Source organism: Cnephaeus nilssonii, assembly GCF_951640355.1.
Source record: "Cnephaeus nilssonii genome assembly, chromosome: 9".
Taxonomy (NCBI): Eukaryota; Metazoa; Chordata; class Mammalia; order Chiroptera; family Vespertilionidae; genus Cnephaeus; species Cnephaeus nilssonii.
In genome coordinates this window covers 3,681,048-3,704,135 of record NC_137080.1, presented here as the reverse complement: position 1 = coordinate 3,704,135, position 23,088 = coordinate 3,681,048, and the positions used below count along the sequence as shown (strand labels likewise).

At 59.5% G+C, this 23,088-nt stretch overlaps 1 protein-coding gene across 3 annotated transcripts in view; it reads left to right on the top strand.

The window, feature by feature from the left end:
* The window catches only part of IGF2R (insulin like growth factor 2 receptor), a 94,462-nt gene that overhangs the window by 46,018 nt on the left and 25,356 nt on the right, over positions 1-23,088 (top strand). For all 3 annotated transcript variants that reach the window (XM_079781039.1, XM_079781038.1, XM_079781037.1), the window contains exons 11-28: positions 3,775-3,939; positions 6,287-6,427; positions 7,750-7,893; positions 9,588-9,725; positions 10,242-10,386; positions 10,851-11,028; positions 12,452-12,567; positions 12,967-13,135; positions 14,581-14,760; positions 15,085-15,186; positions 15,573-15,674; positions 16,755-16,950; positions 18,836-19,006; positions 19,876-20,019; positions 20,104-20,282; positions 20,693-20,780; positions 21,599-21,814; positions 22,746-22,876. In XM_079781039.1, coding sequence (XP_079637165.1) covers positions 3,775-3,939; positions 6,287-6,427; positions 7,750-7,893; positions 9,588-9,725; positions 10,242-10,386; positions 10,851-11,028; positions 12,452-12,567; positions 12,967-13,135; positions 14,581-14,760; positions 15,085-15,186; positions 15,573-15,674; positions 16,755-16,950; positions 18,836-19,006; positions 19,876-20,019; positions 20,104-20,282; positions 20,693-20,780; positions 21,599-21,814; positions 22,746-22,876 — 2,705 coding nt within the window. The remainder of the gene's footprint in view (positions 1-3,774; positions 3,940-6,286; positions 6,428-7,749; positions 7,894-9,587; positions 9,726-10,241; positions 10,387-10,850; positions 11,029-12,451; positions 12,568-12,966; positions 13,136-14,580; positions 14,761-15,084; positions 15,187-15,572; positions 15,675-16,754; positions 16,951-18,835; positions 19,007-19,875; positions 20,020-20,103; positions 20,283-20,692; positions 20,781-21,598; positions 21,815-22,745; positions 22,877-23,088) is intronic.

The following is a 23,088-nucleotide window of genomic DNA, read 5'->3' as shown; positions in this document are numbered from 1 at the left end:
TAGAGAGGACCCTGGAAGGGGGAGCGGGCAGGCCCGGGACAAGCGCCTACGTCCTGTGGAGGAGGTGACGTGACCCAGAAGTGAGTGTGGGGCGCAGGGACGCTCGGCAGGTGGGTGACGTGGCTCTACTGGGTGTGGCTCTGGCTGCGCCTCCCATCTGGTTCGCACACCCTCTGCCCTCCCAGGTTCTCTGCCTCCATCGTCCTCCCCTTCCAGCTTCACAGGAGACCCTCTGCGGCCCCCTGCCCCCCCCCCCCCCCGGTCCCCGTCCCTGGGAATGCAGCCTGCTGCTTATCTGTGTCCCGGATTCTCGGGCACTCGGCGTGCCGGCCCCTTCCCCAGCCGGGCCTCCCGGCTCCCCGCTGGCCGCTGCTCGGCTGTGGGTGACTCCTGTGGTCCAAGTCTCCCTCCCTGTGATTACCTCCTGGCCTCGTTCGGGGCGTTTTACAAATGGCTTGGCCGAGGTCTCTGGGAGCGCGCTGATCTCATCCGGGCACGCTGGGAACATGGAGCCGCGATCCAGAGAGATCCCGGCGGAGGGGGCGGAGGCGGAGCGGGGCGCACAGCTGGGGACTCACGGGAAGGGGTGCGGCTGTCGGTGCAGATGAGCCGAGGCGTGAAGAGAAGACCGCAGGCCCCTTTCTCCTCCCTCCTTCACGTTCTCATTATAGAGGTTCCACAAGATGGCACGTTTCATTTCCCCGCCACTCGTGTTTAAGGGTCCTTCACGTTTGCCAGATCTGCTTCATAGAAGCCACACGGCACTGATGGGACGTAGCACCCCACCTTCGGCCTGACGGTTAGCAGGGGCCCCGATGCCAGCAGCTCGGTGTTCCTGGACATTCTCATGGCGACCGTGGCCGGCCAGGAGGTCGCTGGGGAGACGTTGGGCGCTCTGGGCGGGTTTTGGGCCCGCGCTCGGGTCGGCCTTGTGGTATAAAATACGTGAGGCTGCTCGCCCCTCTGCCACCCAGCGCCTCCGCTCCCGTCACGCCGTGCGCGCTGTGACATCGTTTCATTGTCACCGTGTCCACGTCCACGTTGGGAGGTTGGAGAGGAAATCCTGGGTGGGCTCTGTGCTTGCTTACTGGGTAACTGTAACCGTAGAGTTCTGCACGTGAACGGCTGTTAACTGGCTGTGTGTGTAACGTGGCTGTTAATTTAACTTGGATCTCCACGAATTATTTATGCTTACGAATCTACGGCCCATGCACACTCTTCATACGATTATTCTTTTCGCCGTAATGTATTTTGAGCCATTGGTCTCAATAACTGACGTCTAGTTTGCCGTAATGGGATACCGTATTTTTGTCAAATAAGGGCCTTAGATGATTTTTTGGGAGGAGTCATGTATTAGGAGAGGCTAGTAAGAAATCTAAAAACGTAAGCGACTCATCACCTTAAAGGTTTATTTTCTTCAGTGAGTTCACGCCATTGGGGGTCTGGCGGCGTAAGGGCTCCCTCGGGCCTTTGTGCCTCCGTGCTGTGTGGCTGCTGTCTGCAGACGTGGCCCCCGCGGACCCTGCAGGATGGGAGGGAGCAGCAGTTCTTTCTAAGGGGCGCGGGCCACCCTCCATGCAGGGGGCTGGGGGACGTAGCTGAGCTGTGAGCCCCGAGAGGAAAGGAACCCCGGTTGGGGAGGAGCTGCACTGTCTTACCACAGAGGGACGGAGGAGTGGGCACAGCGCCGTGGCTCCCCTGGAAGAACCACTTCCCTCAGCTGGTCACGGAGGCCACATGCTGGGAGCCATGTACATGCCGTGCTGGGAGCCATGTACATGCCGTGCTGGGAGGGGGCCATTGCGGGGTGGGGTGGGGGGGGAGCCAGGACCGTGGGATTGACAGAGCGAAAAGCTCATGCACACGCTCGCCCACTGCACCTCCCAGCAAACAGGAGAGGCTTGGGGGAGGGGCGCGTGGCCGGCTTGTCTCCTAAAAGCGTGTGAGGAGTTAAATGAGAAGACAGACAAGATGCACCCCACCGGCTATACAGGGACCCCCACAGATCCTTAGCGAGCCTCAGATGCAGAACCCGCGCGGCGTGGGGTGGGTGCTGGGAGCCTGGCGGTCGAACGGGAGGTGTGTCAGGGGAGCTGGTGAAGGACACGCAGCGGTTCGAGGAAACAGCGCTGTGTTCCAAGTAGCGGAGTGAGTCACCGGCCGGGCGTGGGCGGGTGAGCGGGCGGCCGCGCTCCCGAGCAGGCGGGTGCGTGTTGTCAGCAAGGAGGGGGCGGCCGTGCTGCTCCAGAGACAAGAGACCGGCTTTCACGCACGTTAAAAAGGGGGACGTGGCCGCCGCAGTGCGAGGCCGCGTTGCTGTGCTAACGAGCGTCTGGATTTGATTCCCGGCTCCTCGCGCCCTAGCTGTGAAACCATAGGCAAATTATTTAGCCGCCCGAATCTAGTAAACGGGGCTAGAATTGTACCTGTGCCATGGGTTCTTAGGATTAAGCATGCCAGGTTTTATAAAGTGCTTAAGTCAGAGCCTGTTCCTACAGCCGGCCCCCACGGCGCCCGCAGGCGCCCGCCCAGGGCCTGGCTCGGGTTGTGCGCAGTGCCGGGGAGCGGCTGGTAGCATGACTGTGCTGTTCGTCATATTAAATGCCTAATAGGAGCTGCAGTGAAACCTCGTTTTCCCTGGGCACAGAAATCACTTCCCTTTCCTGGAGAACACTGCGCACTGTGGGCACACGCCGCAGAGAGGCGGAGCTGGAGGGCGGGGGCGGACTGCTAACCCGGCGGGGGAGGGAGACAGCCCGGTGCCGGCGCCCACCAGCCGGAGGGGCCAGGGGAGGAGTCAGCTCGCCGACCCCCGGCTCCGACCCCCGGCTCCTTGGACCGGGGGCGACCCCCCGGGAGGGGCTGGCTTCCTGGGCAGAGCCGAGCCGTGGGGCTCCTTGTTGGGGAACGGGGGGCTCCCTGATGGGGTGGTCAGCAGACTGCAGATGCGAGCAGGGTGTGGGAGACACGTACACATGCAGTCCCCAGAATGAAGGGTGCTGGCGCCACCTGGAGGCCGGCCTGCAGCTCTGCAAGGTGACGCCCACAGCTGCTGCAGTGGGGGGCTGTAGGAAGGGTCCCTCGTCTGCTTTCGGCCCCAGGGACCTGGTCTTGCCCACAGCGACATCACTAAGCCCGGGGCACTCCTGGGACAGCTCTGGCCGCCGCCGCCCTGTCCGTGGGTCTGGCCTGGCCCAGCGGCGGGCGGAGCTGAGCTGACCTCAGGCCTCGTTAGCACCCTCTCAGGCCCCGTGCAGCGGGGTCAGCAGCCTGTGTCCCACCAAGACGAAAGCGGCGCAGGCTGCTCTGAGGGTCGGGGTGAGCCGAGCCTCTGCTCTAATCTCTGCCCTCTGACCCCGGGCTTTGGGGCTGGGGTTTGTTTATGTTCAGCTGCGTCCGGGTTGCTGGCTGCTGGTGTCCCATTTGCTGTGTTCCCTGTTTCTTCCCTCGCTCCTTTGACACCCTGGGTTTAGGCATAAGTGGAGTGTTTGTTTTTAACATATATTTTCATTGTCAATAGTGTTACAGATCTCTCCCACTTCCCCTCCCCCCTCCTCCCAGCCCCTCCCCCATCCCCCTGGCCTTCACCGCCCTGTTGCCGTGTCCAGGGGCCGTGCAGATAAGTATACAAGTTCTTGGCCTTATCTCTTCTCGTCCCCACATCGCGGTCTGTCAGCCTGTCAGGCCTCCCTGCTTCGGGTCTTATTTTGCTGGTCCGTTCATTGTGTTCGTTGGATTAGTGGAGTGTTTTACTTTCCTTTTCCGATTGCACAGGTAACGGCGGGAGAGGCGCTCCTGTGTTCACCGGGGAGGTGGACTGCACCTACTTCTTCACGTGGGACACGAAGCACGCGTGTGTGAAGGAGAAGGAGGACCTCCTGTGTGGCCTCACCAACGGCAAGCAGCGGTACGACCTGTCCGCTCTGGCCCGGCACGCAGGTAGGCCCCTGTGCCCGCAGGGAGGGCCCTGTGCCCGCAGGTAGGCCCCGTGCCCGCAGGGAGGGCCCTGTGCCCGCAGGTAGGCCCCGTGCCCGCAGGTAGGCCCTGTGCCCGCAGGTAGGCCCCTGTGCCCGCAGGTAGACCCCTGTGCCCTCAGGGAGGGCCCTGTGCCCGCAGGGAGGGCCCTGTGCCCGCAGGTAGGCCCCTGTGCCCGCAGGGAGGGCCCTATGCCCGCAGGGAGGGCCCTGTGCCCGCAGGGAGGGTCCTGTGCCCGCAGGTAGGGCCCTATGCCCACAGGGAGGGTCCTGTGCCCGCAGGGAGGGTCCTGTGCCCGCAGGGAGGGCCCTGTGCCCGCAGGGAGGGTCCTATGCCCTCAGGGAGGGCCCTGTGCCCACAGGGAGGGCCCTGTGCCCGCAGGTAGGGCCCTGTGCCCGCAGGGAGGCCCCTGTGCCCTCAGGGAGGGCCCTGTGTTCACAGGTAGGGCCCCTATGCCCACAGGCAAGTCCCTGTGCCCGCAGGTAAGTCCCTATGCCTGCAGGGAGGGCCCTGTGCCCGCAGGTAGTTTCCCGTGCCCGCAGGGAGGGCCCTGTGCCCGCAGGGAGGGCCCCGTGTTCACAGGTAGGCCCCTATGCCCGCAGGGAGGGCCCCGTGTTTGCAGGTAGGGCCCTGTGCCCGCAGTTAAGTCCCTATGCCCGCAGGGAGGGCCCTGTGCCCGCAGGGAGGGCCCTATGCCCGCAGGGAGGGCCCTATGCCTGCAGGGAGGGCAATGTGCCCACAGGGAGGGTCCTGTGCCCGCAGGTAGGGCCCTATGCCCGCAGGGAGGCCCCTGTGCCCTCAGGGAGGGCCCCGTGCCTGCAGGGAGGGCCCTATGCCTGCAGGGAGGGCAATGTGCCCACAGGGAGGGCCCTGTGCCCACAGGGAGGGTCCTGTGCCCGCAGGTAGGGCCCTATGCCCGCAGGGAGGGTCCTATGCCCTCAGGGAGGGCCCTGTGCCCACAGGGAGGGTCCTGTGCCCGCAGGTAGGGCCCTATGCCCGCAGGGAGGCCCCTGTGCCCTCAGGGAGGGCCCCGTGTTCACAGGTAGGGCCCCTATGCCCGCAGGTAAGTCCCTGTGCCCGCAGGTAAGTCCCTATGCCTGCAGGGAGGGCCCTGTGCCCGCAGGTAGTTTCCCGTGCCCGCAGGGAGGGCCCCGTGTTCACAGGTAGGGCCCTATGCCTGCAGGGAGGGCCCTATGCCCGCAGGGAGGGTCCTATGCCCTCAGGGAGGGCCCCGTGTTCACAGGTAGGGCCCTATGCCTGCAGGGAGGGCCCTATGCCTGCAGGGAGGGCAATGTGCCCACAGGGAGGCCCCTATGCCCGCAGGGAGGGCAATGTGCCCGCAGGGAGGGCCCTGTGCCCGTGTGGGTCTCGGCCTCGTGCGTGTTGGGGCGCATTTTCCTGTCTCCTTCCCCACGAACATTAGGAAGGGCTGTCATTACGTCCATTGCCAGCGCGCCCAGCGTGGCCTCTCCTTCCTCACGTAGCGGTAGGAATGATGAGAGATGGCGCTGACTCACGGAGGGTGTCTGAATCTGAGGTCGGCACCCCTGTTTTCTCCTTGGGGTATTTCGAGCTCATCTTGCCACGTTTCAGTAAAAACTGCCAGCGCCTGCTGTGTGTCAGGCCTTGTGCTTTGTTACTAGAAACTTAAAAAAAAATCCTCACCCGAGGACATTTTTCCCATTGATTTTTAGAGAGTGGAAGGGAGGGAGGGGGTACGAGAGAGAGAGAGAGAGAGAGAGAGAGAGAGAGAGAGAGAGAGAGACATCGATGAGAGAGAGCCACATTGATTGGTTGCCTCCCACATGCTCCCTGACTGGGACCAGGGATTGAACCTGGTTTGCCCTTGACCAGTAATTGGACCCGTGACACTCTAACCACAGAGCAACACTGGCCAGGGCGAAACTTTTTTTTTTTTTTTAACTTAAACTCTGTTGCTAAGAGTAGATCTTGCGAGTTCCCACCGCGTTTGTAACTGGTGAAGGACGTTCCATCAGCTTCCTGTGTCATCTCGCAGCACGTCCACGTAGCACAGCGGTTCTCCACCTTCCTAAGGCCACGACCCTTTGATACAGCTCCTCATGTTGTGGTGACCCCCAACCATAAAATTACTTTCGTTGCTACTTCATAACTGTCATTTTGCTACTGTTAATGACCCACAGGTTGAGAACGGCTAGCAGGGTCGCCTAAGACCATCGGAAGACACAGATATTTACATTACGATTCATTAACCGTAGCAAAACATAGTGACTCACGGGAAACAGTCGCCGCCTCTGACGAAAGAAGCTTCTTTGACTTTATTTTCCCGCAGAACCGGAACGGAACTGGGAGGCCGTGGGTGGCAGCCAGAAGGGAGCCGAGAAGAAGCACTTCTTCATCAACATCTGCCGCCGGCTGCTGCCCGAGGGCCAGGCCCGGGGCTGCCCCGAGGACGCGGCCGTGTGCGCTGTGGGTGAGTGCGGGCGCCGGGCGCGCCCAGGGTGGCGAGTTGGGAAACCGCCCGGGGTGGCCCAGCTCCGCTCTGCGTTCAGCGCCTCGGGCTGGTGAGGACACGGGGGTGATGGCCGCAGCAGCCACGGCGCACCTGGGGCGGAGACGGGCCTGCGGTGGCCGCGGCCTCCTGGTGGCCAGGCCGTGGCCGGAGCGGAGAGAACCTGTTGAAAATCCTTGGTGATCTGTTCGCTCTGTGACCCAAGGAAGCACATGGCTAGTACTCGTGCAAAACGGATTTTGATTATTTTAACAACCCGACTGCTTGGTTTTTCCAACGTTACGGCGGGAGGCGACTGGCGTCCGATCTTGTGGCCTTCGTCTGAGAGCGCTGTCCCCAGGTCCCTTCCGCTGGGCTGGGCTGTCCTACCCGCTGACACGCCTTAGGTGGGCGTGTGTCTGTAGCGTGTTAGTGTCACTTAGGAGTCACCTTGAAAGTGACAGGCAGGGGAGTCACTCGAGTCTGTTACACACGTGGAACAAGGAGTCGTGAGCCCAGGTGGGTGTTGGGGGTCACCCCTCCGCCAGCCCCGCTGGGGACGGACAGGCACCGGGCCGTCCGTAACAGCCCCTCCGTCACCCCCTTTCAGAAGGTGCTGTGTCTTTCCGAGCAGGTCCAAGCGTGGCCTTTATTTAAGGACGTGGCCCAGAGTTTCAGAACTTGATAGTAAAGATCAACCAAACCAGGAATTACGTGGCCACATTCTTGGCTGGCTGCACAGGTTTAGTTACTCTCTAGCCCCCAGGCTGTGCCGTTAAAAGCTCCGTGCCTCGGGCCAGCTGAGGCCCCAGAATGGGGAGCGGTGTTATTTGACGCAGGGGCGGGAACCTTTCTCCTGCCGAGGGCCCCTTGGATATTAATAACAGCATTTGACCAACTTACACATGTTGGCCAAACATTTAATGAACTCCTCAGCCCTGATGCCTTGTCAGGGCCAGACCAAGTGATTGCGGGGGGCCTTCTGTGGCCCACGGGCCGATGTTTCCCACCCCTGCTTTACGGGATGGCCTGGCGGGGGTGTAGCCTTCCCACCTCCTGTGGGTGCAGGGGACTGGCTTATCATTCTCGCACTTTCCTGCTAAGCCTGCAGGTGGCCTTGGGGGTTTTTCCACGTGGCTGCCACCACGCGCACTTGTCACTCAGGAAAAAGTCGTTGGCCATCTGGCCAGGGCAGGCGGCCGAGAAAGGGGCATGGCACACCTGCTGAGATTGGGTACCTCTTTGTGTCATTACCAGTTTTAATCATGTCTTCTGTCTCCCTCACCCCCCTTTTTTTTTTCCAGATAAGACTGGAAAGAAGAGTCTGGGCAAATTTGTTTCTTCTCCCACAAAAGAGAATGGGAACATTCTACTCTCTTATTCAGATGGTGATGTTTGTGGTGATAAGAAGAGAATAAAAACTGACATAATACTTGTGTGCAAGCCAGGTAAAAGTTTAAAAAAGGAAAAGGTAAAACGTATCGGTGGCTGTTGGCAGGGGTGTGCCCACGCTCTTCATTGCTGTTCCTTGTTGGCACTGCCGGGTGATGAGGCCGAAGGGGTGGGGTCAAGCATTTCATGGTCCAGAACCCTTAATGGTGGTCAGTTGGATTTGATCCCCCGCCCGCCCCCCTCCCCCCGCCCCAAACCAGCCCAGAAATGGAGAAACCGTATGGCGCCTGAGGGCATCGTCATAATTTTCCTAAAGAGCTACGTTCTGTGCATGGCTTCTTGCTTAGGACTGATACACAGCGATCACACAGCCGCCTAACTCCGGTGAATGGCTTAAAAAGGCTGTCCGGCCCGGCTGGCGTGGCTCGGTGGTTGAGCTTCGACTTAGGAACCAGGAGGTCATGGTTCAATTCCGGGTCAGGGCACATGCCCGGGTTTCGGGCTCGATCCCCAGTGGGGGCCGTACAGGAGGCAGCCGATCAATGACTCTCTCTCATCATTGATGTTTCTGTCTCTCCCTCTCCCTTCCTCTCTGAAATCAATAAAAATATATTTTAAAAAAGTGCTGTCCTTGGTTTCACCACGGAACACAATGCATTCCTTTTTTTAAAAAAAATATTTTTATTGATTTCAGAGAGGAAAGGAGAGGGGGAGAGAGATAGAAACATCAATGATGAGAATCATTGATTGGCTGCCTCCTCCACGCCCCTACTGGGGATCAAGCCCGCAACCCAGGTATGTGCCCTTGGCTGGAATCGAACCTGGGACCCTTCAGCCCGCAGGCCAACACCGTAACCACTGAGCCAAACCGGCTAGGGCAATGCATTCTTTACTGTCCTTTACTTACACTGTTTTACGGGGTCAAAACCTATAGAGAGAGTCACACATTTTTGTGTTTCTCAAAATGCAGTGTTTTGTGAGTAATTTTTGATGTCACCGTCACATGCATAATGTTCAGGGACTGTCCTGTTGAGAGTGCTGAGAGTTGATCACGGCTCGGTCTTACTGCTAACCGTGCTGTTACATTTCCTCCCCTCCTCCCGTGGAGGTATTTCCTTTAGGTAAATTCTCAGCTGTGGAATAAGCTCAGGGGCTAGGAGTATTTTTCTTTTTAAAAAAATATGTTTTTATTGATTTTTAGAGGGAGAAGGAGGGAGAAGGAGAGAGAAGGAGAGAAAGAAACATCAGTGGGCTGCCGCCTGCACGCCCCCTACTGGCGACAGAGCCTGCACCGTGGGCATGCGCCCTGACCCGGAATCAAACCCGCGACCTTTCGGTGCACCGGTCGGCAGTACCAAGCCACTCAGCCCGGCTAGGACTATTTTTTTGAGCTTTTTACTTACTTTTTTTTTTTTTTTTAAATTATGGCATAATATGCATAATATAAAATGTATGTATTTTTTGAAATTGTAGTAAAATACACATAACATGAACTTCACCATTTTAACCGTTTTAAGTGGGCAGTTCCTTGGCATGAAGCACATTCCCATTGTTGGGCAACAGTTACCACTACCATCTCCAGAACCTTCTCGTCTTCCCACCCTGCCCCCCTGCCCCTCAGTGTCCCCGCCGCCTCCCCTCCCCCCCCTCCGTGGGGCTGGCTCTGGGAGCCTGGGTGGTGGGCTCGCACAGGGTCTGGGGGCCACGTGCACAGCAGGCGGACGGGTGGTGACGGCTCTGCTCCCCACAGGGGAGCTGGAGAGTGCCCCGGTGCTGATGGACGCCCGCGAGGACGGCTGCTTCTACGAGTTCGAGTGGCACACGGCCGCCGCCTGCGTGCTGGCCCGCACCGAGGGCGACAACTGCACCGTCTTCGACGCCCAGGCAGGTGTGTATCCCGCGTGTCCCAGCACCTGGCGGGCAGCGTCCCGGGACCTGCTTGGGCTTTTAAAAAACGTATTTCCCATGAGCGTTTGAGAGGTGACCTGCTTTAGAATGATATTAACGTGTGGGACCAACATCCTGAAATCCTGGTGTTGGAGGTCACGAGAAACCTCCTTAACTTCGTGGTCAAGGGAGGTTTTGCTGAACGCGAAACCCGAGGGTCACAAGGAAATGAGTCGCGTGGAAAAGGCTTTTCACGCGAGTGTCTGGCCAGGAAACGCGCCTGAGAGACTCCACGCAGGCCCCGTGGTACCCATCCCGCGTGGAGCGTCCGGGTTATGTGACCAGCGGTGGTGGGCTTGGCGTGGACCTTCGTGTTTGACAGTGGAAGCGGGGTGGCCGCTTCTGTGCCGAAGGCCGGGCCCTCGTCCGCCGGCGTCTGGGCGGAGCGCCTGCGAGAGGCCGCGCCGCGGTCCCTCTGCCCGGCTGACCGCGCCTGGGCGGCTGCTCTCTCCCGCAGGCTTCTCTTTTGACCTGTCGCCTCTCACCAAGAAAGATGGCTACAAGGTTGAGACGGCCAAGTACGACTTTTACATCAACGTGTGCGCGGCGGTGACCGCGGGCGCCTGCCAGCCGGGCTCGGGGGCCTGCCAGGTGGCGAGAAGGCAAGTCTCCAGTCAGCAGCCCCGCGGTGTCTTGGGTAACAGACGTTGCTTCAGGGACAGGTGCTCTCTGCCTTCAGAGGCGGAGAAAAGGTAGCCTGCGAACCAGGGGATGCTGGGAGTGCTGTTTCCTTGGCAACGAGGAGCGGTTTCCATGAAGCCTGCCTTCGTGTGGCTGGCTCCACTCACTTGTTAGATAGACATTTGGGTGTTTCTCTACTCACTAGTGCAAATGAAGGGGCTGCACCTTCAGCCAGCTGTGGGCTTGGGTTCCCGAGGGGGGGCTGCCCTCTCACCCCCCCCCCCGCCCTCTTGCCCCCCGGGCTTAGCATCCTGGCCGGGGACAGGGTGGTCTGCGCCCTGGTCCCGGCCCCGCTGCCCCCTTCCGGCACGCCGGCCCTCCTCCCGTTCAGCGTCGCAGGCAGCTGGTCTGGGTCTCTCTTCTGAGAGGCGCTTGCTTGTTTCAGCGATGGGAAGGCTTGGAACTTGGGACAGAGCAACGCTAAGCTTTCCTATTACGATGGGATGATCCAGCTGAACTACAGAGACGGCACGCCCTACAATAACAACAGACACACCCCCAGAGCCACGCTGATCACCTTCCTCTGTGACCGGGACGCAGGCGTGGGCGTCCCCGAGTACCAGGTAGGGAGGGGCTGTGGGTCCCCGAGTACCAGGTAGGGAGGGGCTGTGGGTCCCCGAGTACCGGGTAGGGAGGGGCTGTGGGTCCCCGAGTACCAGGTAGGGAGGGGCTGTGGGTCCCCGAGTACCAGGTAGGGAGGGGCTGTGGGTCCCCGAGTACCGGGTAGGGAGGGGCTGTGGGTCCCCGAGTACCAGGTAGGGAGGGGCTGTGGGTCCCCGAGTACCAGGTAGGGAGGGGCTGTGGGTCCCCGAGTACCAGGTAGGGAGGGGCTGTGGGTCCCCGAGTACCGGGTAGGGAGGGGCTGTGGGTCCCCGAGTACCAGGTAGGGAGGGGCTGTGGGTCCCCGAGTACCAGGTAGGGAGGGGCTGTGGGTCCCCGAGTACCAGGTAGGGAGGGGCTGTGGGTCCCCGAGTACCGGGTAGGGAGGGGCTGTGGGTCCCCGAGTACCAGGTAGGGAGGGGCTGTGGGTCCCCGAGTACCAGGTAGGGAGGGGCTGTGGGTCCCCGAGTACCGGGTAGGGAGGGGCTGTGGGTCCCCGAGTACCAGGTAGGGAGGGGCTGTGGGTCCCCGAGTACCAGGTAGGGAGGGGCTGTGGGTCCCCGAGTACCAGGTAGGGAGGGGCTGTGTGTGTCCACGTGGGCCCATGCACGGCGCTGCGAGAGGTGAGACCCGTGAAGACGGTAGGAAAGAAGAAAGTGTCCTCGGGGCTGGTGCCTGTCTGGACTGAGACGAGGCTCTCCCTGTAGGTGGGGTGTGAGCTGGGCGTCCCTGGGATAAATGGCCGCATTGTCTGGCTCCCCAAGAGCGGCACTGAGCCGCCTGCCGTGGCCCTTCACTTAGAGACAGCCTTCAGTGTGGCCTCCTGGCCGCGTTACCGCCTCCTGAGACAGAAGTGGGTCCTGTAGGATTGCCGGGCCCGTAGGCAGTTTCCGTCTCGGAGCTGTCCCTGCCTCAGGCCTTCTGCTCCGATCGCCCGCAGCCCTGCTCGGCGGGTCCCAGACACACAGGCACGGCAGCCATCCCTCCTTCCCACTTAGCCCGGGATTGTCTTAATTTTTTTTAAAAAATACATATTTTATTGATTTTTTACAGAGAGGAAGGGAGAGAGATAGAGAGTTAGAAACATCGATGAGAGAGAAACATCCATCAGCTGCCTCCTGCACACCCCCTACTGGGGATGTGCTCGCAACCGAAGTACATGCCCTTGACCGGAATCGAACCTGGGACCCTTCAGTCCCCAGGCCGACGCTCCATCCACTGAGCCACACCGGTCAGGCTGTCTTAATTTTTTGCTGGACACTCTTCCTGTTGTTCACACGAGGGGACATGACGTGTTTATAGAGCACGTGCCTGTCTTTGTCTTGTTTAACCCTGACTTCCCATGACATTCCCTTCCTCTGTGTCCTCCCTCTCCCGTCGCGACAGGAGGAAGATAACTCGACCTACAACTTCCGGTGGTACACCAGCTACGCCTGCCCCGAGGAGCCGCTGGAGTGCCTGGTGACGGACCCGCTGTCCATGGAGCAGTACGACCTCTCCAGGTGCGGGCAGCCTGCCCTTGGCCTCGCCCTGGCCGGTCCAGTTAGTGCGGAGGTCTCGCATGTAGGCCTCGCCGGGAGCCTGGCGCTGAGCCGGTGGCCGGGCGTGCGCCCTGGGCTGCAGGAGCAGGGTGGGGAGGTGACGCTGAGTAACCGTGGCTGTGGGTCTCTGCACCGCAGCCTCCGTCTTCAGCGGCGTCATTTAGGTCCGTGGCTGTCGGTGCAGAGGGGGGCAGGTCGGGGTGTGCCACGGTCTGCGTTCAGCCACGCCACGCTGCTGGGTGCGTGAGTCACGGTGAGCAGCTCAGCAGTGGGACCGCGAGGGCGTGTTCTCTGCGTTTCTCTAAAGGCTTAGAAATGAGTTGTCAGGCTTCACAAGCACACGCTGCTCTGGCATTTCAGGCTGGCCAAGTCTGAAGACGGCCCCGAAGGAAACTGGTACGCCCTGGACAGCGCCGGAGCCCACAGCGCGTGGCGCAAGTACTACATCAACGTGTGCCGGCCCCTGAGCCCGGTGCCGGGCTGCGACCGCTACGCGTCCGCCTGCCAGATGAGATACGAGAACAAACAGGTGCGCCTGCCTGCCTGCCGGTCGCCTGGTCTCCCTCGGCGTACCTGCCTCCGTGGGCCGCGTGGCGGTTCCTGGGCTCCCAGGTCACCGTCGGGCTGGCCCGGAGGCGGGCCTCTGAGCGGAAGGAGGCCTGCCTGGCGTGCGCTTGTGCAAATCATTGTTCAGATTGAAGCCCTGAGCGAGCCTGGTGGGGCGGGGGGGACGACACGACCTCTGATCACAGTACGGGGCTGAGGAAACTCCGGTCGAGTGTCTAGTCTGAATTCTAAAGTGCCTTCCGGTGGCCGGCAGACACGGGCGAAGAGTGGTTTTTGCTTCCAAGAGCTCTTGCTTCTGGCTAATGAGCGCCACGGGGGGTGAACTAGGTCTGAGCATTTGCTCTCGTCCGGACTCCGAGCTGCCCGACGTCTGTCGTCGGGGAAGTGCGGTTACTGCCAGGGGTTTGGTATGTTCCCTTGAGCTCTTTGCCCGGTGAGTCTTTTCATTTTTTAAAGATATATTTTTATTGGTTTTTAGGGTGAGTCTTTTAATTTTTTAAAGATATATTTTTATTGGTTTTTAGAGAGAGAGAGGAAGGGAAAGGGATAGAGAGATAGAAACATCAATGAGAGAGAAACCACATCGATCGGCTGCCTCCTGCATGCCCCCTACTGGGGATTGAGCCGGCAAACTAGCATGTGCCCTGACTGGGAATCGAACCGGTGACCTCTTGGTTCCTGGGTCGACGCTCAACCACTGAGCCACACCGGCTGGGCCGCGCGGCGAGTTTAAAATAAAGATGGGCGTGTGCTCCTTTAAAACAGCACACCGGGGACGTACTTTCCTGGGTGGGTGTCGAGGTGCCTGGCGTTGCTGTGGCAGTGAGGTGGGTGCCTTTGGGGTTTTGCACACCATCGTGTGCAATACTGGAAGCAGTGGCCTCAGCACAGTCGGCGCTCGATGCCCACGGGTTCCGTATTTGCCGACTCCTCTCCTCGCTCACATTTGTTACCCCCAGATCGATACCCACAGTCACGTGGGACATGGGCACAGTGGCCTGACCAGTACCTTCCCCGCTGAGGTGGGACAAGGGGGCGCCCCCCATCCTTGTCTACTTCCTGCTCTCACACTGGAGGGTGGGGATGTGAGGGGCGGGGTGGGAATCGAGGCCTGTCTCTGATGAGTGTTAGGGGATGGCCGTGGGCAGATCACGGGTCTGAGCGTGGTTTTCCTGTAGTGAAGACAATGGGACGTGTCAGCGGGAGCGCTTGTGAGGGTCTGGGGTCATATTCTGCGTGAGCTTTGTGAGCAGAGAGGTGCAGGGCGCCCCTGCATGGAGGAACGGGCTCCCTGCGCACTCACCCCGTGCTCGCGGGACTTCATGGACCACGGCACTGAGTGACGCGAACCCGCTGCACGAGCGAGGAGCGAGGACGCCGGGGCCCTCACGGACGTGCTGTTCGCAGGGTGTGTTTTCTGAAGTCGTCTCCATCAGCAACCTGGGCGTGGCCAAGTTCGGCCCCTTGGTGGAGGAGAGCGGCAGCCTCCTGCTGGAGTACGAGAACGGCTCGGCCTGCACCACCAGCGACGGCATGCAGACCACCTACACCACCCGGATCCACCTCGTCTGCTCCAGGGGCAGCCTGGTGAGGCGCTCGGCGGGGCGGGGCGTCCTGGGTCTCCTCTGGCCAGCACCGCCGGGTGTGTCTCAACGGGGGCGAGCGAGTCTGGTGGGTAGAGGAGTCAGGTTCTCTTTTCGAAAGCGTGGACTTGGACTCAGACTTGGGTTTGGGTCCCAGTTGCGCCCTTTACTGCCGGCAAGACCTCAGGTAAATGCCTCAGCATCCAAGCCTAAGAGGCGAGGCGATACCGTCAGAGCAGGGACAGTGAGGACGCACCTTGTAATTGGATGACACTCATTGAGCACCCAGCCTGTCCATTGACACCTAGCCCTGAATTTGACCTTCCAGAACACCCACCCGATATTTTCTCTCATCTGGGAGTGTGTGGTCACGTTCCTGTGGAACACGGAGGCCGCCTGTCCCATCCAGATAACGACGGACACAGACCAGGTACGTGTGCCCTCGGGACCTCGGAGCTGCCCTGACATTCCACCCGCTGTCCGGCTCTGCACCCCCCCCTCCCCTTTCTAATCTAACCAGCATCACCATGGAAACACTGACCAGCTGTCATCCCATCATAATGACTTAGTTAACATGTTAACACACGCCCCCTACTGGGGATTGAGCTCGCAACCAGATATGTGCCCTGCGTGGGAATTGAACCGTGATCTCCTGGTTCCTGGGTCAGCGCCCAGCCATGAGCCCCGGCAGGGGGCATGAGGGCTGCTTTCCTCTGGGGCTCCCGTGGGGAGGACATGCAGGCTTGGGAGGCACTGTGTGTGCTGTGCCCTCCAGGACGTGGCTCGAGTGTGTCTCTTCCCGCCTTGTTCCCGCAGGCCTGTGCTATACGGGACCCTAACAGCGGGTACGTGTTTGACCTCAACCCGCTGAACAGTTCCCAAGGCTACGTGGTCTCTGGCATCGGGAAGACTTTTGTGGTAAGAATTCTGTGTGAATCCCAGTTTGCTTTGAAATGCGACAGTGCGCTGAGGTCGCCTGCAGCTGTGTCATTTACAGTAGGTGAGAGTTCACAGTAGATGAGGGTGTAGGTTACAGTAGGTGAGGGGGTAGGTTACAGCAGGCGAGAGTGTAGGTTACAGTAGGTGAGGGTGTAGTTACAATAGGTGAGAATGTAGGTTACAGTGGGTGAGATTATTTACAGTAGATGAGGGTATAGATTACAGTAGGTAAGGGTATAGTTACAGTAGGTGAGAGTGTAGTTACAATGGGAAAGGGTGTAGTTACAATGGGTGAGAGTGTAGGTTACAGTGGGTAAGAGGTCATTTACAGTAGACAAGGGTATAGTTACAATGGGTGAGAGTGTAGTTACAATGGGCGAGGGTGTAGTTACAGTGGGCGAGGGTGTAGTTACAGTGGGCGAGGGTGTACTTAGCTGCCTGTAAGAGTATGAGAGGCAGACGAGAGCCTCGTTGAACCCGTAGAGAACATTCTAGATAACATGAGTCCCTACAGAACATGCTAGAAGTGAAGAGCCCCGATTACTTGGCATTGCACCGACAGGCCATTTCTGAAGTAGGAGATCCTGGTCCTTCAGAAACCCGCTGTTTGTCCATAGTTGTTATCCCACCTGGGCGCCTGTTCTCCTTCATTTTCACGGGATGATGTCAACGTCTTTAAGAAGCCTAGGGTTATCCCATCATATGACTTAGTTAACATGTTAGCTGTCTGTCACTCTCTAGCATGACTGGAAGTACTGTGAAACGGGGGCTTACGTGTGTCCTCTGTCACATGCGGTCATTGTTACCGGAAATGCACCTGAGCGTGTGGAGGTGCAGGGCCTAATAACACGTGCCGCACCTTGGAGGCAGTCCGTGGGCACGCGCCGTGGTCTTTGCCCGAGGTGCCGACTCCAGGACTCTTGCCCAAACGTGGGGCGTTGGTGACCAAGCTGTGGGCATCCGCTGCCCAGCGTGGCTGGGGCAGGGTCGCGGGCTCTCCCCCGTGGCGAGGTGCGCAGCCTGAGGGTGTGGGTTTGGTTCTTACCGTCTGGCCTGCAGTTTAACGTGTGCGGCACGATGCCCGTCTGTGGGACCCTGGACGGAAAGCCGGCTTCCGGCTGCGAGGCGGCGACCCAGACAACGGATCTCAACAACCTGAAGCCAGAGCGGCTGGTTGGACTCGAGAAGACCCTCCAGCTGTCCACGGAGGGTTTCATGACGCTGACCTACAAGGGCCCCTACTCCGACACGAAGGGTGAGCCCCGAGCCATGCTGTTGTGGCCGAACGTGTGCTGGCGGTTCTGTGACTGTCACCTTCCTGAGAGCGTAACGTCAGGGAGTCCCTGCGGTGCCTGAGTCCCCCCGCCTCCGGGCACACGTGCGCCACACTGACGTGCCCTCGTGCTCACCCAGGTCCCGACTGGAGAGGTGGCCGGACCCCTGCTGCCCATCGCCCCTCCTCCCCGCGTCCTTCATCAGTTGTCCCTCTGACGTGGGACCTTGTCACTTTTTTTTTTTTTTAATATATCTTTATTGATTTCAGAGAGGAAGGGAGAGGGAGAGAGAGAAACATCAATGATGAGAGAGAATCATTGATTGGCTGCCTCCTGCACGCCCCCTACTGGGGGTCGAGCCTGCAACCTGGGCACGTGCCCTGACCAGAATTGAACCTGGGACTCTGAGTCCGCAGGCCAATGCTCTGTCCACTGAGCCACATTGGCCAGGGCACGTACAGTTTTGCTGTGTTAAGTTTCTTAACACTTTTACCCTTCCCTGCACCGTGTCGCACGGCAGGAACTTGGTACCGAAGTGCCAGCCCAGGCTGCTGGTGGTCGGGTGCCAGCCACGCTGCCTGTGTCGGGATGCTGAGTGCACGTGGCTGGTCGGTTCTCTCACCCCTCATCGGTGTCACGCCCTTCTGCTTAACCACCTCCGCACTTGATGGGGACGAGGGCCTGGCCCTTGCCCAGGGCAGAGCCAGAGTCAGGGTCCAGATCTTTTGATTCTCATCCTGGCTCTGTCCTCAGACGTCCTGGCTCTGAAACCATCGAGGCACATTCTTGCCCACGCACGCCTTCTGGCCTTGATCCTTGCTGTTCCCCTGCCCCCAACGCTCTTCCCTTAAGATGGCCACGTGGTTCGTTCACTTCCTCACCCTCGTCCGGTATCGGCTCAGGTTCACCTCCGTGAGCCGGGCCACGGCCTTTAACATTGCCGTGTTCTGTGCCACCATTCCTGGGACTTCTGTGCCCATTTCTGCCTTTTCCTTCTTACACTTCTCACTCCTGGCCTGTCCTGGGCTGTGTTTAATTTGCTTATTATCAGGACCACCAGATGGGAGTGGAAGCTCCGTTTTTCTCACTCCTGTGTGTAATGGGAACTTAGTAAATGTTTTTGATTAAATCAATAGAGGAGAGTTATGTTGTTTTCCAATGTTTTCATTGATAAACAGATGTTGCACTTGTATATTTTCTGGAATATAGGGTGTGGCAAAAGTAGGTTTACAGTCGTTTGTATGCGAAATAATATCTATATGTATAAAAGCCTAAGTGGCCGGCAGTAGCTATGCTGCGCACTGACCACCAGGGGGCAGACACTCAACGCAGGAGCTGCTGAGCTACGGTGACTTGGCAGGTGGTTCTCGGGTGACGCACCTGGAACCAGAGAGGAGGGGGCCCGATTCTGGGATGCGTCACCCAAGAACCATCCTCTCGCAATCCGGGACCCTTCGGGGGATGTCGGAGAGTCAGTTTTGGCCCGATCCCCGCAGGCCAGGCAGAGGGACCCCACCGGTGCACGAATCCGGTATCAAAGTGCCAGCCCAGTTTGAGTCCGTGCACCGGGCCTCCATTAATAAGTAATAGTAAAGAATAAACTCTTCCGTGTACTCGCACCCGTAGACCCGCTCTTGCCCTGCCCTGTATGAGGCCAAGACACTAGGTTCACACATCACCCCGTCTGCATGCAGGTCACGGTCGCCATGAATGTGGCCACCCCGGGTCCGCGCAGGCCCCTTGAGCAGACCTGGCGCTGTGAGGTCGCTGTTTCCGAGGCGGCCTCGGGCTGGTTCCAGCGGGAGGGCTGTCGGGGCGGCGCTGTGATGGCTGCTGTTTCTCAAGTCTGTCCTCCTTGTTCCCCAGAGACTGGGAATTCTTTCATCATCCGCTTTGTTTGCAATGATGACGTGTACCCAGGAATCCCCAAATTCCTGCACCAGGACATCGATGCCGGCCTGGGCATCCGAAGCACCTTCATTGAGTTTGAAACGGCACTGGCCTGCGTGCCTTCTCCAGTGGATTGCCAGGTCACAGGTAAGGCCTGGCGGACCAGGAACTCAGAGCCCGGTCAGAAGTGTGCGTGTGCACGTGAGTGAGTCGGTGTGCATGTGAGTGTGTGTGCACGAGTGAGTGCACGGGTGCATGTGTGCACATGAGTGAGTGTGTATGTGGCGTGTTTTACTTGACAGGCAGCATGCCATGTGTGTTTGCGCATTTTCTTAGAAGGATGCCTAGATTTGGAATCTTTCCCTTGAAGGGAATCTGGGATAGTTAATGGTTTTAAGTTACAATTTGGGATCAGAATTATATGCTTAAGGACAGAGAAAGGAATTTGGGGAAAAATAAAATACACTCTCATAGCTTCTTATCTGAGGGAGAAAGACTAAAAAGAGGACCACGTTGTGTAAGATGGGCCCAAGGCTGAGCAGTGTCCCCGGGACCCTCCCCTGTGCCCTCAGGTTGGCCCTCCGCGCGGCAGCTGTGAGGGTCAGAGCGGGCGGCGTTTCTGCAGGGAGCCTCCTGCTGCTGCTGCTGCTGCGTTGGTTTTTCTTCTGATTCTCACCTGAGGATATTTTCCCATTGATTTCTAGAGAGAGTGGGAGGGAGGGAAGAAGGCAGAGAGAGGGGGAACATTGATGTGAGAGACACATCAATCAGTTGCCTCCTGCAGGCACCTCGACCAGGGCCAGATCAAACCTGCAACCCAGGTACGTGCCCTTGACTGGGAATCGTACCCACAACCCTTCAGTGTGCAGCCGGCATTCTAACCACTGGGCACACCGGCCAGGCCCCCTCATCTCTGCAATGAGTGCCAGGGGTGCAGCGTGGGTCTCCGCTGGGTAGGAGGGCCGCGCCCACAGCCGACGAGGAGGCCTTGCTGCCCTGCGTGTTCCATGTTTCAGACCTGGCCGGGAACGAGTACGACTTGAGTGGCCTGAGCAGCGTCCGGAAGCCCTGGGTTGCTGTGGACCCCTCGGCGGACGGACAGAGGAGAACGTTCTACCTGAGCGTGTGCACGCCCCTCCCGTACATCCCTGGGTGCCGAGGTGAGTGTAGGGCCTTGGACTCCAGTTCCTTCTGCCTTCCCCCTCCCCCACCCCCACCCCAAGCGAATCCCCCGGCTCTTGCAGGCAGCGCAGTGGGGTCGTGCCTGGTGTCCGAGGACGACAGCTGGAACCTGGGTGTGGTGCAGATCAGTCCTCAGGCTGCCGGCAACGGGTCCCTGAGCCTCGTCTACGTCAACGGCGACAAGTGCAACGGGAACCAGCGCTTTTCCACCAGGATAACGCTGGAGTGTGCCCAGACATCGGTGAGTGTGCCCAGACGTCGGTGCGTGTGCCCAGACAGCGGTGAGTGTGCCCAGACGTCGGTGAGTGTGCCCAGACGTCGGTGCGTGTGCCCAGACGTCGGTGCGTGTGCCCAGACGGTGGTGCGTGTGCCCAGACGGCGGTGCGTGTGCCCAGACGGCGGTGCGTGTGCCCAGATGGTGGTGCAAGTGTGACAAGCAGTGTGTCTCGTGTGTCCACTCCATTCCCCAGGTCCCTCCCACCTCTGAATCTTCTAACTCACAACTTGCCGGGGTTCCCCTGGGCCCGGCCTTTGTGGGGTTCAGCTGGAGCGTGCTCTCCCGGGGCCATGTGGCTGACAGTGGCTTTCTCTCACGGAGGTGACACGCTGGCTGTTCACGTGGCGGTCCTTTCACTTCCTTCCTTGTTGCAGGGCTCGCCCACGTTCCAGCTGCTGGATGAATGCGAGTACGTGTTCGTCTGGAGGACGGTGGAAGCCTGCCCGGTGGTCAGGGCGGAAGGTAGGCCCGGCTCGCCGACAGCGTGAGGGCAGCAGGGGCCACGCCCTCGCCCGAGCCGCAGATGCGAGACCCTGCGATGACGCACGTGTGTGACCGTGGAACACGCGTGGTGGGCAGATAACTGCTCCCTTCTTCCACTGTCACCTGGGGAGTTCCTCTTCTCAGTTACCATTGACATACATGTCACGTTAGTTCCAGGTGTACAGTGTATGATTAGAATGAACAGATATCTTTTTTTAAAAAATATAACTTGGGTGTGGTGCAGATCAGTCCTCAGGATTTCAGAGAGGAAGGGAGAGGGGGAGAGAGATACAAACATCAATGATGAGAGAGAATCACGCATCAGCTGCCTCCTGCACGCCCCACACTGGGGATCAAGCCTGCAGCCGGGGCCTGTGCCCCGACCGTGACTTGAACCGTGACCTCCTGGTTCAGAGGTCGATGCTCAGCCTCTGAGCCACCCGGCCGGGCTGCACAGATAATCTTTGCCCTGGAGTCATGTTACTCCAGTACGTTGCCGACTTGACCGGCGGTGTTTTCCTCAGGTGCCTGGGTTGATGCTGTGGGCTTCTCACGCGTGAGCACATGAGTAGGGGCACTCACTGTCTGTTTGGCTACGTGGATCCTCACGTGTCCTCGGCTTTTCTAGAAAGTTGTTTGCCAGGCAGTTCCCCGCACGTGTCTGTAGAAACAAGAGGAACGACGCGGGCGTGTGTGATGCCTGCTTCGAGACGGCAGCTGTCTGGCGGGAAGTGGGTAACTTCCTGCTGCCCGTGTGAGTGACCGCGTTGTCGGGGACTCCTCCCGCGCCCCTGCAGGAGACAACTGTGAGGTGCGAGACCCCAGGCACGGCCACCTGTACGACCTGAAGCCCCTCTCCCTGAACGACAGCGTGGTGAACGCCGGGGAGTACACCTACTACTTCCGGGTCTGCGGGAAGCTGTCCTCTGGCGTCTGCTCCAGCGACGACAAGTCCAAGGTGATCTCGTCCTGCCAGGAGAAGCGGGGCCCGCTGGGATTCCACAAAGTGGCAGGTACGGGCGCGCTCTGCTCTCGCTGCACGCAGAGCCTGGGCTGCGGGCCGAAGGGGCCGGGCTGGGGTGCATCTCCTTGGGCAGGAGGGCGGCTGCTGGGTGCCCCCGGGGAGGTGCCTGCTTGCTGACTCCCTTAGCCAGGGTGGGCACGGACGGAGGCCTTCGAGCTTCGTTTATTTTGTTCATACCTAGCAATGCCAGTTACGGATCCTAAGACCTGGTTTTTTATTTATTTTTTTTAAATATGTTTTTATTGATTTCAGAGAGTAAGGGAGAGAGAGAGAAAGAAAGAAAGAAACATCAGTGATGAGAATCATTGATCGGCTGCCTCCTGCAAACTGCCTACTGGGGATCGAGCCCGCAACCCGGGTATGTGCCCTTGGCCAGAATTGAACCCAGGACCCTTTAGTCCACAGGCCGACACTCTATCCACTGAGCCAAGCCGGCGAGGGCAGACTTGTTTCTTTTTTCTGTTGCAACAGTGGGGCCGCTGAACCAGCCAGGGGTGGGTGTTCCGAGGTAGTACTTTCTAGAATCGAGTCGGGGGACCCGTTCAGTAAAGGGTTTGGCTCTGGAACTCAGGCATGCTGTGGGTCACCACGCCGTCTCAGCCGTGGGCAAGTGGTAATAAGTTGAAGGACATTTAAAAACGAAGTCCCGGGAGCGGCTGTGTGAGGGCAGCCCCGGGCCACGCGGAGGCGTGACGGCCGTTGGCTGACCGGCTGAGGAATGGCCGTGTGTCCTGTGGTCAGTCTGGGCTGCTGTGGCCCTGGCTCTGTGCCTCCAGCTGTGATGGGGCAGGAGCAGGGGCACAGCGTGGGCCGGCCCCTCGGTCGCCTGTGGCTCGGGGCGCGTGGTGCCGCGGGTGTGTGGTCAGCGTGGCCCCTGGCACGGCCGAACCGCCCCCGTTAACCAGCCGCCCCTCGCACAGGCCTCCTCACGCAGAAGCTGACGTATGAGAACGGACTGCTGAAGATGAACTACACGGGCGGGGACACCTGCCACAAGGTGTACCAGCGCTCGACCACCATCTTCTTCTACTGCGACCACAGCACGCGGAAGGTGAGCGGGAGCCGGGGGGGGGGGGGGGGGGGCGCCCCGCGTCCGACAGCAGCGCGCTCCCCTCACAGCGGCGCCGAGCTGCGTGCGGACGTTACGGGGCCTGTGTCGATGGATTAGAGCGGGTTTCAGGGGACGTAATCGCCCCGACCACGTCCACCCTTAAAACTCAAGGCGTGAACGCACGGGAGGTTCCGGTGTCACGAGCCTGTCTG